Source organism: Micropterus salmoides, unplaced genomic scaffold, assembly GCF_014851395.1.
Source record: "Micropterus salmoides isolate LMB-PRFRI ecotype aquatic unplaced genomic scaffold, ASM1485139v1 Ms_hic_scaffold_2, whole genome shotgun sequence".
NCBI lineage: Eukaryota > Metazoa > Chordata > Actinopteri > Centrarchiformes > Centrarchidae > Micropterus > Micropterus salmoides.
In genome coordinates this window covers 6,868,449-6,883,531 of record NW_024041150.1, presented here as the reverse complement: position 1 = coordinate 6,883,531, position 15,083 = coordinate 6,868,449, and the positions used below count along the sequence as shown (strand labels likewise).

At 45.8% G+C, this 15,083-nt stretch overlaps 1 protein-coding gene across 3 annotated transcripts in view; it reads left to right on the top strand.

Moving 5' to 3' along the window:
* Window positions 1-15,083, top strand: part of LOC119911334 (PH and SEC7 domain-containing protein 1-like) — a 74,785-nt gene that overhangs the window by 14,618 nt on the left and 45,084 nt on the right. For 2 of the 3 annotated variants that reach the window (XM_038730178.1, XM_038730179.1), the window contains exons 2-7: window positions 2,000-4,615; window positions 6,619-6,727; window positions 8,942-9,216; window positions 9,296-9,567; window positions 11,110-11,347; window positions 11,425-11,684. In XM_038730178.1, coding sequence (XP_038586106.1) covers window positions 2,174-4,615; window positions 6,619-6,727; window positions 8,942-9,216; window positions 9,296-9,567; window positions 11,110-11,347; window positions 11,425-11,684 — 3,596 coding nt within the window. In that variant the 5' untranslated portion in view covers window positions 2,000-2,173. The remainder of the gene's footprint in view (window positions 1-1,999; window positions 4,616-6,618; window positions 6,728-8,941; window positions 9,217-9,295; window positions 9,568-11,109; window positions 11,348-11,424; window positions 11,685-15,083) is intronic. The other variant, XM_038730180.1, reaches the window with a different exon arrangement.

Here is a 15,083-nt window from a genome sequence, read left to right as displayed (position 1 = left end):
TGGGGAAACAGAGCCCACCTTCACGGAGTTTGAGCACCAAACATCATCGAGGTAAACACAGAATCCACCTCCTCTCATCTTGCCGGAGTCTTATGCTGACAGCTCGGATCAAGGACTGCCCGCTGAGTGCTTGATCCGGGATGTTGATTGGGGAAGTCTCTGTAAAGATGTGGGCTCAGCGGGCTCTGATTTCCGTTGCTTGGCCAACGTGAGTCCCATTTTGTCCAGACTTCACCAGGCTGGGCCAGCATGTCTGGTCCGGTTGATCTGGCTGATGGATCAAGGTCTGCTAGTCTTTAATCCAAAAACCCTGTCTTCCTTTTCCAATGACTGTATTTCTTTCATCACGTGTTTCAGCAACACAGCCGGGAAATAAACAAAAGTCTAGTGAAGTTTGAAGGAGACATAGCAAACGGGTGACAAATGAAAGTTGTTCCACCAACAATGTCAGTGCCAGGTATTGTCTGTTCCTTCAGAACTCTACTGGAGAGATGAACGGCATTTTGTAAAAACGGATTCAGTCACTTGATGTTTTGATGATGGAGGATGAGAGTGCTGTCTGACACGATGCTGCAAAGTCTCTCCTTCAGGAAGACAAGCCTCTAAAAGGAGCCATAGAACATACTCAATGACCACTTAAATGTCTTAAAGACTCTAGAGTGTTCTAAAGGACTTGTAGATCCTCCTCGGTGACCACTAGAGCCTATTAAAGTACCCCTAGAACATCCTACAAGACTCCTAGATCCTCTTAAATGACCACGACAGACTCCTAAAAGACCACTAAATCCTCCTCAGTGACCACAAGAACCTCTTAAAGGACTCGTAGAACATCCTCAGTGACCACTTAATATTCATGAAGGATCCCTAGAACCTCTGTGTTGACCACTAGAACCTTCTCTTTTAAAGAACTCTTAAATCTCTTAACGTCCTAACCAGAACCCCTGAACCTTACCCTAAAACTTCCCAATGACCGCTACAACACCTTAAAGGACCCCAAGAATTATTCTGAGGATTGGATTCTAGGGGCTGATGTAAAGGATCTAGGCTTTAACGTTAGCATGTTATTTGTAAGGAACACTGCAGCCTCAAGGGAACGCTAGAAACACTTTAGACTGACTGTCTTGTTGTATATGGTCTTGATTTTTATTCCCAGTAATCACCTGTTTATATGGTATAATCCAATCCTGTAAACAACATAAAAATATTGTATAAAAAAATAACCAACTGAACATTACCAGATCTTTGGTTGGTTAGCACTGGAGATATCTTCTGAATTTAAGTTAGTTATTTAATTAGTGATTTCATTCCAGAGCTTCAGTACTGTGAAAAAAATCATTGGAATTTCTCTAAAACTAAATTCTAAACTTTTTTTAAACCAACAGTGATTTAATGAGCTGTTTCTCCCACGTTTATCCTGCTTTAACACTACAAATGTTGCTGTTATTAGTGTTTGACTTCCTCCTCTTATGAATAAAACACGAGGTCTTTGGTTTCAGCAGTGGACCAGCTGGTCTGAAGACACTAGCTGACCCACATAGGAGATTCACAGAGGACTACTATAGTGTTAATTAGCCACAAGGTTTATGGCTAGCTGGGTGGAAAACTTCCTTTAGTTACATCTTAGAACATAAACATGACATTTGTTGTCACTTTGCACGTGGCAAGAGGCAAGTCAGAATCTGATTATCAAAAACTACTAGTGATATCTGGAATCATTTTAGTAGAAGGATGACATCTAATATTTTAGAAGTCTTACTTTTTAAACTGTTTAATTTACCTGCAAACCCTGCATCAAAACACACTAGCACTAACCTGTATGTGTGTGTGTGTATGTGTTTAAATGTATGTGTGTATAAGAAAGTTTCAGCATACTTTTATCTAACACCACCTTACCTTATAAATCGTCTTGATTCTGTTGCCATTTGCCTTTTTGTTGTCTTTTCTCTGAAGATCTTGAACAAAGTTCATTAACTATGTCTATCTCTGCTTTCTTTTGCAGGTTGTAGTCATAATGAGAAAATTGGAGGACAGATCTGGTCCAGTTCCACCTCTGACCCTCATCAAACAGTTTGGGACTTAACTGGGTACCAGGAGGTCAATGTCCCCTTTGCACAAATAGGGAAGGTCCGCAGGAAAAGGAAGATCAGGGCATTTACGTGACTAAGGTGCCAACATGTCTCAGGCAGGTAAAGTCCTCCACCTGTACGTTGAGGTGAGATCTGTGGCTGAGGAGGAAGGGAAGGGGCCAGGAACAAGAGATGATGGGACTGGTCACCTGATGCTTCATTGCCCAGATGTTCTCCCTCACTCCCAGGGAAGCTCCACCCGCTCCAGCCCCAACCGCAGTCCAGATCTTTCTCCAGTCTCTGAGCACCAAACTAGGGTTGGAAGCCACAGCCTACCCCCCTCCTCCAGGCACTCAGTCACCTTCCAACTCCAAAACCCTGATGCTACAGTGTCTTCCACCCAGATCCAACCGCAGGACGTGTTGAATGACAGTTTTGGTCGACTACTCCAGATCCTTGCACCTGGAACGACCAGTACAGGCCAACATGGCTCACTGGGACGCACCCGTTCTGACATAGATTCTTACCGGGGACGAGTGCCTGTATCCCCATCTTCTACATCCTCTGGGAGGCTGACCGTACCCTCCACACCCATCAGCAACCGCAGGTCCTGTGAGGTCCCAGAGGTTGAGGGTGAGAATGGGAAGACATCTGTGGTGACCTTTGGGTACATAGAGAAAGCTAACGTTCAGAGCATGGGGGGGAAAAGTGATTTGGACAATCCTCTTAACAGACTTGTAGGGCAGATGCTCCCTGCCCATCTCCAGAAGAGGTTGAGCGACCCTGTGTGGTATAATAGTCAGCCATACCAGGGCGATCCTTACCCTAGTCACCCCTACCCATCTCAGAATGAGTCCCCACGGGGCTCGCCTTATACGCAGAGGGCTTGCCTGGATGCAGTTGCCAGAGATGCCACCTACAGGGCCTTGCAGGAGTTTGGATCCCCAGAACTCAGGCGTAGATTTGCTGGTCACAGCCCAGAGAATTGCAGCCCGAGCTTGCCACGGCACTACCAGTCCTCTCGCTGCCGGTCCTGGGCAGGGTCACCTGTGCTGCCCCGCAGCACCCACACCCTGCCATCCAAGGCCCAGCTCCTGGAACTGGACAGGGGAGTCTGCCGTAGTTCAGTGAATGGAATACCCAGAAGTCCTGCCTCTGACCACCTATGTGCCCACACTGGGTACTCCCACTCAGTTGCTCCAACCTCAGCTCTTCGCTCTTATGGCCTTCCCCAGAGCCAGCAGAGGCCATTGGTAGGGGAGGAGAGCCCTAGGTTGTCCAGCAAATTTCACCCACCTTTACCTGCGGGGAGACCCACAGATATCCAGCATGAAGTCCCAACTAGCATATTCCCCAGTAGCAACCATTCCAGGACTGGCTACCAAGCTAGTGGGAACACAAAACACAACCAACACAGTGTTCATAGTAGTAACTATAGTGCTAACGTCATCAACACCAGTCATAATGCTACAGACAGTATGCACTGCAGCCCTAATGATAACTCCAACCTATCTATTAAGACTCACCACAAATCATCACGCTGCAGCAGCAGAGCCAGTGACGCAGTCAGTCCTACCAATGGCAGGAGGAGCGTCTCCCCTTCCTTAAATGCTGAAGTAGCTGGTAAGTTAGCTGTGGAGGCTGCCAAACTGTCCACCGTTTTTGCAGACAGAAGGACTTCATCTCCAACACTTTCCCAAGCAGAGTCACTGAGGTCAGAGAGTCCTAAGATAGAAGGGGCATCCCTAAGAGAATCCCAACCTCATGCCACCCTTCATGTGCGAAGGTCCCCTGATCCTCTACAGGCCGATAACCAGAACCACAGATGGAAAACAGATAAAGCAATACCTCAAACCCGACCAGGACGTGTCTCCCCTCTCTTATCTCAGAAAGGCCTGACTTCACCAGCATCTCCAGCACCGCATGCTAGGTTGCATCATGCAGCCATCTCTCAATCACCTGTATTGGCCCCAAAGCAGCAACAGGGTTCATCACCCATTAAGGAAATGTCTGCCCTGCACCGCTATCAGCCGCCACAGTACACTGGAGACCACAATACGCCTAGCATGGAGCTAAGGCAGTATGATCACCTCTTCGATAGATCACCTAGGGACAGCCCAGAGCTCTCAAGGAGACTTTTCTCCAGCCGAAACACAGAAGCATTTCCTGTGAGCTGGACCGCCAGGCACCAGGAGTGGAAGGAGACTGGACCTGTCCCGGATGGGGATGTACTCTGTGAAGAAAACATCAGACAGTCAACCTCTGGAGTTTACACTCCAAGCAAAGAGGAGTATCAAAGGAAAGTCGGAGGAGACAAAGGAACGAAGACGTCAGTGCAGGGGTACCAGAGGCCAGGTACTGGCCTGTCCAAGGATCAGAGAGAGGAGGTTCAGGATCACAGTGGGGCTACTGGGACATCCTCTCAGAGCTCCAGTGGTGTAACTGGCAGCATGGTGGACAGTTCCCAGCTGGACAGAAACGAGAGTCTGTCCCCCGAAACCTCAAGCCAGTCCAGCCATGACACAGCAGACAGCGGCTCAGGGATACAGGTCGGCTGGGTGGGACGGGGATGAGGGTTTGGTTGGATGGATCTGTGTGTGTGAGGAGGTAATCGGGTATGTTTCGGATCTGTGTGGCCCCTCGCTGTTTGTGTGTGTGAGCAGGGTGAGGTTGTCTGTCTGCATAGCTGATCGATGTCATGACATTTACCTCAATATCAATAAATATGTGACAGAAGTGTGTTCTCCTCCAGTGAGTTACTTTCTGTTCCTCAGTGTAATTTCTTCTGGAGGGTTTCTGTCAAGTCTTTCTGAAACTATCTACGTGCCATGGCAAATGACTTAAATGACGTAAGAGAAATCAGCTTTAAAGAGGTCATATTATGCTTTTTGGCTTTTCCCCTTTCCTTTATTGTGAGATATATATAGTGCATGTAATAGGTTTGAAAAGTGAAAAAGTCCAGCCCAAAGGGAGTTCATATTTCCCACAGAAAACACTGCTCCTGAACTGACTGTAAAAAAATCGATTGTGGTCCAGTCTTTACTTCTGTAAACTATCTGTGGCACTATGTAACACGATGCATTATGTTCGCCTAGCAGCTAGTGTGGGAGATGGCGCTGGATCCCCTCCAGGCAGTCAGTGGACATAAAGTTACTGTGAGCTCAGTTAAAATGTTATGAAAGATAAATTTGTTACAGATTAATATCTTACTCTGTAAAAGTACAGCTGAACTGAAGCTGTGGGGTTTTTTTGGATCACACTACCTTGCTGGTCAGGACCCGCCCTTCTCTGCTTCTGATTGGCTAGTAGTCCTTACCTAGGTACTGCGCATGTGCAGCTCCCAACAAAGATCTTATAGAAGTGAGATTCTTCATAAGTAAAATGGAGCGCTCAACACACAGGGTGAAAAGAGGAGCTGCAGCATTTTCCTTGTACGCTGTTAAGGCACTGGTCCAGGCACTCTTGTCACCCAGCGAACCTACTGTGGAGCTGGAAAACGTTAAATTAAATGAAATTTAATTCTACTTAAAGATGGGCTAGGTGACATTGGAAAAACTAGCAACAACCAAAAACATCTCACCCTCTCCCTTCAGGCCTCCCTCCAAAGCAACTCCCCCAAAACACATTCATGTGCAGTGAGTGCACAGGTAGGACCAGTCATTTAAGTCGGGCCAAACGAAATGATTAGCTGTACTTCTTACAGTCTTGCGACAGCTGCAGAGACCGGATATCTTTCATTTTTCATTAGTCAGAGCATTTGATTTATTAATTGCTGCCTGGATGTAAAGTAGGGCTGCACAATATTGGGGAAAAAAAACTTGCATTGCAACATTTTTCTTTCTTGCAATATATATTGCGATATGAAAAAATACAGGAAGTTTCACCAGATTACTTCGGTTGCTCTATTTGAAACAACTGAGCATCCTAAAAGAATTGATCAACTGATCGAGAATAATATTGGGATTACTAGTTCACTGTGCATGCAGAGCCTCCTCATCACTCACTAGTTACAACTGTGTATCCAAGAACTCTTAAATCGGAAGTAAATGATGTTAGATCAGACAAACTTCTCTTGAAGTTTTCCTTTTCTATCAAGCTGCAAAAAAGTTGAGTAAATTTGACTTGCTTGATATTGCACTGTTCTGCAATGTGACTATTGCACAAGAGCACATTGCAATGACGATGCTCCGGCGATATTTTGTGCAGCCCTAATGTAAAGAGAATTTAAAGAAATAACAAAATGTAGTTCTGAAATAAACTGTCTACCCCAGCTTTAAAATTGAAGGTGCATTGTGCATCAAAACTCCTCCCCAGTTTTCAACATTGAGTGTACTGGACAGATTATGTACATGTACTAACTGACTTCTGTGTAACCACACTGTGCTCAAAGTACTGTAAAGAATGTGTTTTCATGGAATAGAAAAATCTGAAGTTAGGGGATTCTCTTTTGATGCCCTGACATGGATTTTTAAAGAAATTATTTCACATCACCTCTGTGAGAAATACTGTGGAAACACATTATTTCATTACGCTGCCGTCTTTCCTCTTGCAGTCGGACGGCAGCTCAGCGACGACTCCGTCCTCACGATCGCTGAAGATCGCCCAAGCCAAGTGGGAGTTCCTGTTCGGAGGGCAGACGCAGGAGAGTCGCTGCAGTCAAGGTAAATGCAGCCCGATCAACACCTCCATCATGTAATAATTTAACCCCACTATTTATAGAGAGTGGATATTGTTTCAATAACTTGTCTTACACATCAGTGATCCTGGAACTGTTGATGCTGAGGCTTGGTCTATTTTTACCTGGAGTGTAAGAAGCTGGCGTTTTAACTGTTACTTTAAACTAGCGATTCCAAATCCAGCTAAGCACAAACTAGTTTTCACTGACAGTGTTCAGGTTTTGACTCACTGGTTTAGACTATTGTAAACATATACATCATTTACTGAAATCAGTGTTTTAATCCCAGTTTCACACCTTCACACTGGGAATCCAGGAGTAGTATCAGCTGTTCTTGTAGTATTAGTTGTTGCAGTATGAAAAGATGTATTACCAGTATTCAGTGTTACTATCAGCTGTAGTTTTGTCTTTTTTAGTTCCAGCAGGTGGAGGGGCCATTCTGTTTTCTCCACTCAGTGGAGTAAACAAGCAGCTTCAGGAGCTTCCAGTCTGCTTCTAATCCAATTAACTGAAGCTTAACATCAGCTAGAACAGCTCTTACAGCGTGCAATCCTACTCACAAGTATTACTACACACCACTACTCACTTCCTGTTCTATACTTAGCCGTGTTTTCCAACACTTGTGAACCAGAATGTCTTTGTGGAAATCTTACTGTAAAGCAGTCCAAACTAAACAGTGAGATCTAACAGGTGTCATTTATAGTGTAGAACAAATGTAAATTGTTTTTAGGCTCCTGAATCACAAACCTTATTCTCTGCAATTACCTTTTTTTTTTCTCATTTCTTTAATCTTACTTAACAGTTTGAAATTGCTCAAATTAAAATCTCACAAACTGCTCATGAATGCTCAGATTAGCAGATAACAGGAGTTAAGTTCAATTGAAACTGGTTCTCAGCATGTTACAGATGTTGTTTTATTGTAAATTATGTCTTATTTGCTCCAAAACAGGTTAGCCTGATGCAGCTTGTCACGATAATGTAGAACAGATAAAAATACAGACTGAACGGATTCTTGTTTCAGAAGCAAAGCTTATCTTAAAACAAGAATAAAGGTCAGTCTAGTGTTATCTGAGTAATGTAATCTACCTTTTTTGGAGACCATAGCCGGTTCACTGCAGATTTTGTTTAAGGCCAATAGTGATATTTGATGATTTGTACAATCTGAATCCAATAAATCAACCGATTATTCTGGAGCTCTGATTGTAAAATGTTATCATATATCATTAATATAATTAAATGAAGTGTAAAAATATTATATTCTATTATTTCCTTTACCTCCAATAGTTGCCTCCAATAAATAGTTGCAGTTTCTGTAATTCAGCTAATCAATTACCTGACTAATGGTTTCAGCTTTACAGCTGCTTAAAAGTGCAACATAAGCAAGCATTTGTGATAAGAATCCCTTCGATTTTGAACAATATGTACTGAGTGTGAACATTTTACAGAGTGAGAACTGAGTGCTGTGGTGGATAAACTCTGACTTCAAACTAGGGCTGGGCAATATAATGATAATAGCAAATGCTTATGAACAAATTAACACTTAATGTTTCTATTAAGATGTTTATTTTGTGTAGGAAAAGGGACTGAAAAAGGATTTTACTTAATTTAATTCCTGTATATTTGTTGAAAAAAGATTTTATCATTATTGTTTTGAAAGCTCTGCCTCAGATTTGTGAAGTGATCCACTGGTTGGCATCAAGTGTTTGTTCTGACCATAAAGAAAAGTTTCAAACCACAATTAATTATCTGGTTCCTTCTACTTTGACTCAGGAGCAAAAATTAGGCTGATCTGAAATCGCCCAGCCCTACCTCAAACATACATGGACATTTGTCCATTGGCATTTACTGTTACTTATCTGCTGGCATAGAAACCACTGCTAATATTCGCTCATTTTATTGGCTTTAGTGCAGACTTGGCATGATGTCTGGATATGGTCTTAAATTAAATTTTTTGCACATTAAGGTTATTTTTAATTGGTAAAAAGATAACTGAGGTGTGTGAACAGCAGTCTGGAGGTCCGTAATGCTTGACTTAGACAACAAGCGACTGTTTATGTATAGAACTGTATCATCTGCAAACAAATGTATCTTCACTTTGCTTGGGTGGATGTTCCTTCATATATTGCATGTTCTAGTATAGAACCTTCTGTTACACCTGTTCTTTAGGTCTTTAGGACTTCAGACTTATTTTCTCCTGCAGAAGCTCCACCCAAGGCGCCTCCGACCAGTGCCTCGCCCAGCCCCACCCCTCCCTCCTCCCTCCATTTGAAACCAGCCAATCAGGGGAGGGGGCTGGACAGCAAGGGTCAAAACTTGTCGTATCACGAGGTGCGGCAGGTGGAGGTGGAACTGGTGACCCCCGACCCCCGAGGCTTTACCCCGAAGACGGGCATCATCCGCCAAACCATCAAATACTCTGAGACCGATTTAGACGCTGTGCCGCTGCGGTGCTACAGGGAGACCGACCTGGACGAGGTGATCTGGTTCCCTCTGGTTCGTCTCATTGGACGGTCTTGGTGTTCATGTAGGATAACTATTGGCTATTGTTGTTCAGGTGATGCGGGCGGAGGCCGAGGCAGCTGAGGAGGCAGACGCAGCCTTTGGGAGTAACCACAGCGTCTTGGGAAACTCCAGCTTCAGCCCCGCCGATGCCTCCCCGAAACCCCAGACGGATGGGAGGAGGAATGAGGAAGAGGAGGAGGACGGGGAGGAGGAGGAAGAGGAGGAAGGAGTGGTGAGCTGGGCCAGTGTCCGGATGCTGGGAGACAGACAGAGACAGAAAGCCACCAAGGAGGATGCTGACGTGTTCGGTCTGCTGCTGCAAGGGTGAGAGGTCACACACAATTCAAGAGCTTTATCTGAATCCACCAGTTACATTAAAGGAGGTCTATGGTGCTCTAAGCTTCAAATTACAGTTCCCATAATGCTTTGGGAGGTGTTAACAGGATGTAATGTTTCCATGCATTTAGTGAATTAAGCTTGAGAGTCAAACTGTCCCCATTAAAGTAGCCTGTTGACAGCTATCACTAGATCACTGTGATACTGAAGAACACTTAAAAACATGAATATTCTCAGGAGGTCCTGAAGCGTCTCTTTTCTCTGATTTCTAAGCAGATTTATGGGTGTTTACGTCTGCTCAATCTGTTCAAACCTGATTTTAGGTGTCACCCATCAACATGTACCTGAGTGGTGTGAAATATGGTCATCATCTAACCACATATCATTTGTCATTATTGTGCGGTAACACATTATTGCAGATACAGTAGTTTAAGCAGCGGTAAGATTTTGCGTCTTGAGCTTTGCGCTGCCTGTAACGGCAAATTGTTCTACTTTTCCAACGTCCTTTACCTTTGCCATTAAACACAGACATTATTTGCGGTTGAGTGTGTTGTTTATTGCAGTAAAACATACCGGTTTGTTTCCAATTCTACTGTTGCGAGTTGTAGCGTGTTGGTACATTCTGCTCTGGTGAAAACTGTGTGCACTCCCGCTACCTGTGCCCCTACATGTACAACCCTGTGCATTTAATGACTGCCACCCAGTGTCCAAAATAATGTGACATGCCAACAGTAAACATAAAAAATCCTTAATTTAATTTATGAACCGCAGACGCAAACAAAACTTTGAGGAAACATTATTAAAAGTTAAAACCACAACATTCAAACTTCAAACATAAAACCTTTGAACTCAGAGGATTATGGGTTGATTTTGATACACTGTATCATCCAAGTTTTGATTACACTCATATCTCATCCCTGTGTCCTGCGGAGGCTTGGCTGTTAAAGTAATAAAGGTTTGGATGATATGGCGACTTAATTTAATCTAACTTCTGTAGTTACAATCTACTCCTATTTATTCAGCCACAGCAGCATCCATAAAACAAAGAGGGCGAATGGGCTGTTTTCACCTTTAGCCCGTCCTTTCTCACTGTGACCCCCTCACAGGATTCAAATGTTACATACATTCTTGAAGGGTAAAGAAAACACTGCCTGCTTCACACAGCTAACAGTCAGGTGGGGACATTTTTGTGTTTAACAGCGTATTAAAAACGTGTTTATCGCCCGTTTATCATCAGTGTGGTCTCAGATACTTTGGACAGCAGCTTTAACTTCACTGCTTCAATGACTGATTTTATGGCTCTGATAAAAACCACCCAGTTTAATTGTGTTGTTCAGAAGAAACTTAATGTCAGTAAACCTGCTCCCTCCGGATTTGAGCCCCCTGAAAGTCCCAAAACAAAAGTCATGATATAAGCACGCAGGCAGTTTGTAGCACTTCCTGTCGAGCAGATTTCATCCAGTACTCGATGAAGGACACAATGTGATCTGCACCGGAGCCTTTAAAGTCTGGTGTTTGTTTACCTTTCAGGCCGGTCGAGGCGTCGTCTAACTCACACGGCGGCCTCAAGTCTCCGATCTCCCTCGGCAGCCCCCGCCGACCCTCCGAAAGCAACCTTGACTCCTTCAGCCGCCATTTTGAAAGCATCATGGAGTCTCACCGGGCCAAAGGCACCTCGTACAGCAGCCTGGACAGCGTCGACCTTCTGACCTCCGGGTCCACGTCCGTGTTCACCTTCGACCTGCCCACCCTCACCCCAGAGATCCAGGTAGGGGAGCGAAGGTGAAAGTAACCAGAGGAGTCGTGTCGCTACGTCCCGTGTGACTGATGTGTTTGTGTGTTCAGAGTCAGATCTGCGAGAGCGCCAAGCAGATCATCGAGCTGAGTTTCGCCCCGCTGGCCCACCCGGACCCGTCTGCCCCCTCAGAGACGTCACGCTCCGAAGTCACCCTCAGTGCCTCGGGGGCGGGGCTCCGAGACAGCTCCAAAGACGACTTCGGCCCTCCAGTTCGATCCAAGTCGGAGAAAGAGTCGTGCCGTCGCTCCGTCCTCAAAGACGGCTTCCGCAAGGCGAGCTCGGCCCCCTCGCTCCACAGCAGCCCCAGGTGAGTCAGGACAGGAAGTGTTTGTTCTGGTTCCTGTTGCTCCTCTCTGGATCTCCCTTTAAGGCTGTGTTGCATCTCCATGCTACCTTGGATGTAGGGGAAGTCGTGCCATCGATTTAGTCACGTTTGAAAATCAGAGACCGGACCCTCGGGCTCTGAGGCGGATCACCGAGGCTCAGGTAAAGAGACGTAAAGGCTCTGAGGTTGCATTCAGACATCAGTGGCCGTGTGGCGCTGATGTGTTTGTCTCAAGAACGAGTAAAATGGAAATAATCCTGAGTGGTAACATACAATAATAATATTAATAATGATGGTGGGTGGCGATGGCGCAATGGATGCCTTTGGTGTGAGAGACCCGGGTTCAATCCCCCACTGTGACCCGTCCACCAGTGTGTCCCTGAACAAGACACTTAACCCCTCGTTCCTCCAGAGGCGTGCGACCTCTGACATGCACAGCAATTGTAAGTCGCTTTGGATAAAAGCGTCAGCTAAATGAGTAAATGTAGTAATAATAATAATAATAATACAGCTTTTACATTTGATCAGATCAGAGGAACACCTTTTGGTTTGTTTGGGTTCTCAGCAGAACGTGTCCCACGGCCTTCATAATGTGGTCCTGCCAGCAGGCGGTGGTAAAAGTATGTGATTTGAGGGATAAATATCCACGTGACTGCAGTTTGAACTCGTCTTTGCGGGTGTGTTGTTTCTGCTGCTGGTGTGCTCGCTGGAATCAGGACGATGGCTGTACTCTGTACGCTGTCTGCCTCCATCCTCCCTCAGTGTGTCTGATTAGTTGCCGTGAAAACCATTTAATATGTCAGTATATAGCGAGTGAAATGCCCCCTGGATCAGGACGACACCTGCTGCAGTAACATAGATCAGCCACACGATGGCAGCAGAGAGGTTCCAGTTCACTAGGGTCTGTGTGTCTGTCTGCGTTTGTGAGGGCCAGTCTGAGACCTCAGGAGTGAAGGCGAGGACGCTTTGTTTGATCCTCAAGGTGCGTTTAAGAGTGGACATTTTGTCTCCTCGCAGCTTTCAGAGGTTAAGATTTGAGTCTAAACATTTTGGAAAGAGAACACATTCTTGAAATTGTTGCGTGACGGGTTAAAACAAGGAGGGTTCTCACAAGCATTGAAGTCACTGTGTGAGGATTGGACTGGACCGTACGCCCACGCCATGAGACGGCACACAAGTTTAATTACATCTGGACACATGTTTGTCTTACTGTCTTCGTGGGGACATCTCACTGACATAATGCATTGGACCCTACGAACATTAAAAAAGCACTCACGGGGTGCAGGAGGGTAAAGAGCTGGTTCTCTCTGAGGAGAACAAACAGAAGCTCATTCGCTGTTTCACCTTTTTAGCAGAGTGAGTTTCTGATCAGAGGTAGAGAGAAACAACCGCGTTTCATTCAGTTAAAAGGAGAGTTGGTGACGAGAGAAGAATCGTTTTCTGTTGCACTGAGAAACGTTCCTCACATATTTCAGCTGTCGTTTCCGTGGCCGTCAGCACGTTTACGGTCGGAGAGAACTTTATGAGCGTCGGCCCGTCCGGAGAGCTGAAAACACCACATAGTGTTTACCCACAAACCCTGAGTGAGCACAGTGAGGCCTGACTTCACCGTTAATCTCTTTAGTTTGTTGTTTCTGGTGAGCTTCGACCGATGTGAGGTAAATATGGTTATTCTTATCAACAGATACGCGCACAAACCTAACGGACCACATTAATCCAGATTACACAGATTGCTTTTGGAGATTAGCAACACGTGCTGTTAAACACTGCAGTAAGCAAACATCTATACGCCTGCACAGGAAGTTGTTCTGGTAGAAAACAAAACAATAAAGCAAAACAGGATCAGCTGTTAGAATTTCTCAGTCCCTTCAGGATTTCAAGGCCTTCTCTGTGATTTTGCTGCAGCGCTTCTAAAAAAAAAAAATGCAATGAAATAGTGGAATAAGTGCAAACTGTAGTTGACTCATTCGGGCTGAGGGGCTGCAGCCGCCTGTGTCTCGGCGTCTCCTCTGACGTCCTCTCTCAAAGCGTTTGTCAGGAGACGATTTGCACGTTCTGCGGAACAGGTTCCCCGCTTTGGTAAAGAAAATCTGGATCCCGGTCTTCACGGCTCTTTGCTGTTGGTATTGTTGTAGGTAAATGTGAGACGCTGGTATCACACGCGTCTGCTGCGTCTTCTAGATGAGGACGTTTTGCAGGAAACGGGCGCTGAGAGGTCAGGATGCCATCAAGTTCCTGACCTGCGCTGTGAGAAAAGCAGGACTGATGAAATTTAGCTCGTTCCTTTCTAGTAGTTCACTGATGCACGTTTCTGTCATGAAATCCAACGTCTGTCATGTCCGATCAGCAGACTGTCGCTCTGGATGCCGGTCAGATCGTAGATCTTTGAGACGGACTTCACGCACTCAGCCGTGGGAAAAGCAGCGTCTGTAAAGGGGTGGATGTTGTTTTATTTTACCGTCACACCCCGCCTGAGTTATTTTATCTCGTTCCAGTTAGTGGAGGGTTGAACCGGACGTCGGCCGACCCGGCGTACAAACTGCACATGAGTTTATCCAGACAGCAGAGAGACATGGAGGACGTACAGAGTTTGTGTCAACTGCACATTAAAACATTGTTAAACGGCCACGTCGGCTAGAAACAGCTGTCTGCTCTCACAGTAATAACACGTCCCTGGACTCTGAGTGTCTGGACTCGTTTCCTCTGCTCTGCTCCTCCGTCTCATCCGTCCAGTCTCTGTTGTTGTCGTACCTGGTCCTTCCTGCCGGGCAGCCGATCAGACCTGGCGCCCGGCCAGTCCGCGGCTACGATAACCATGGCAACGGCAGATTAACTTCCTGGAGCGTGAGATCGCAGGGATTAAAAATAGACAAAGAGAGAGGAGCTGTGTTACGGTTCAGCACCTGGTCCTGACAGGAAGAGAGGCTGCAGGTCACATGACCCGCTGAGGGATCAGAACGTGGTTCCTCAGGCCGGTACCAGCGGAGGTTAAACAGGGACCCCCCCCCCCAGTGTTATTACTAACACTGACTCACATGTTGCTGTTTTAAAGGGCAAATTTAATCTCTGTGTCTTTTTTCTTCTGTTTTAATGGGAGAGCGAATGTGAAAATGCTCTTATGTCTCTTTGTAAAGACGAAGAACAGGAGGCGTCCTGGTGGCACTCAGGTGCGTTCCAGTCCAGGAAGGGACGTTTGTTGCATTTCATGACCCACCTTCTTCACTGGCACTGTGGTCCAGCGGGTCTGGCCTCTTGCTGTGAAGCCGGGTTCAAACCCCCGGTCGTCCCGGCCTTTCTGTGTGCAGTTTGCTCCGGTTCCCCAGGGCTCAGATCTGGATCTGGTCCCTGCTCCGTTGGAGGAAGAGTTAAATGCAGAGAATG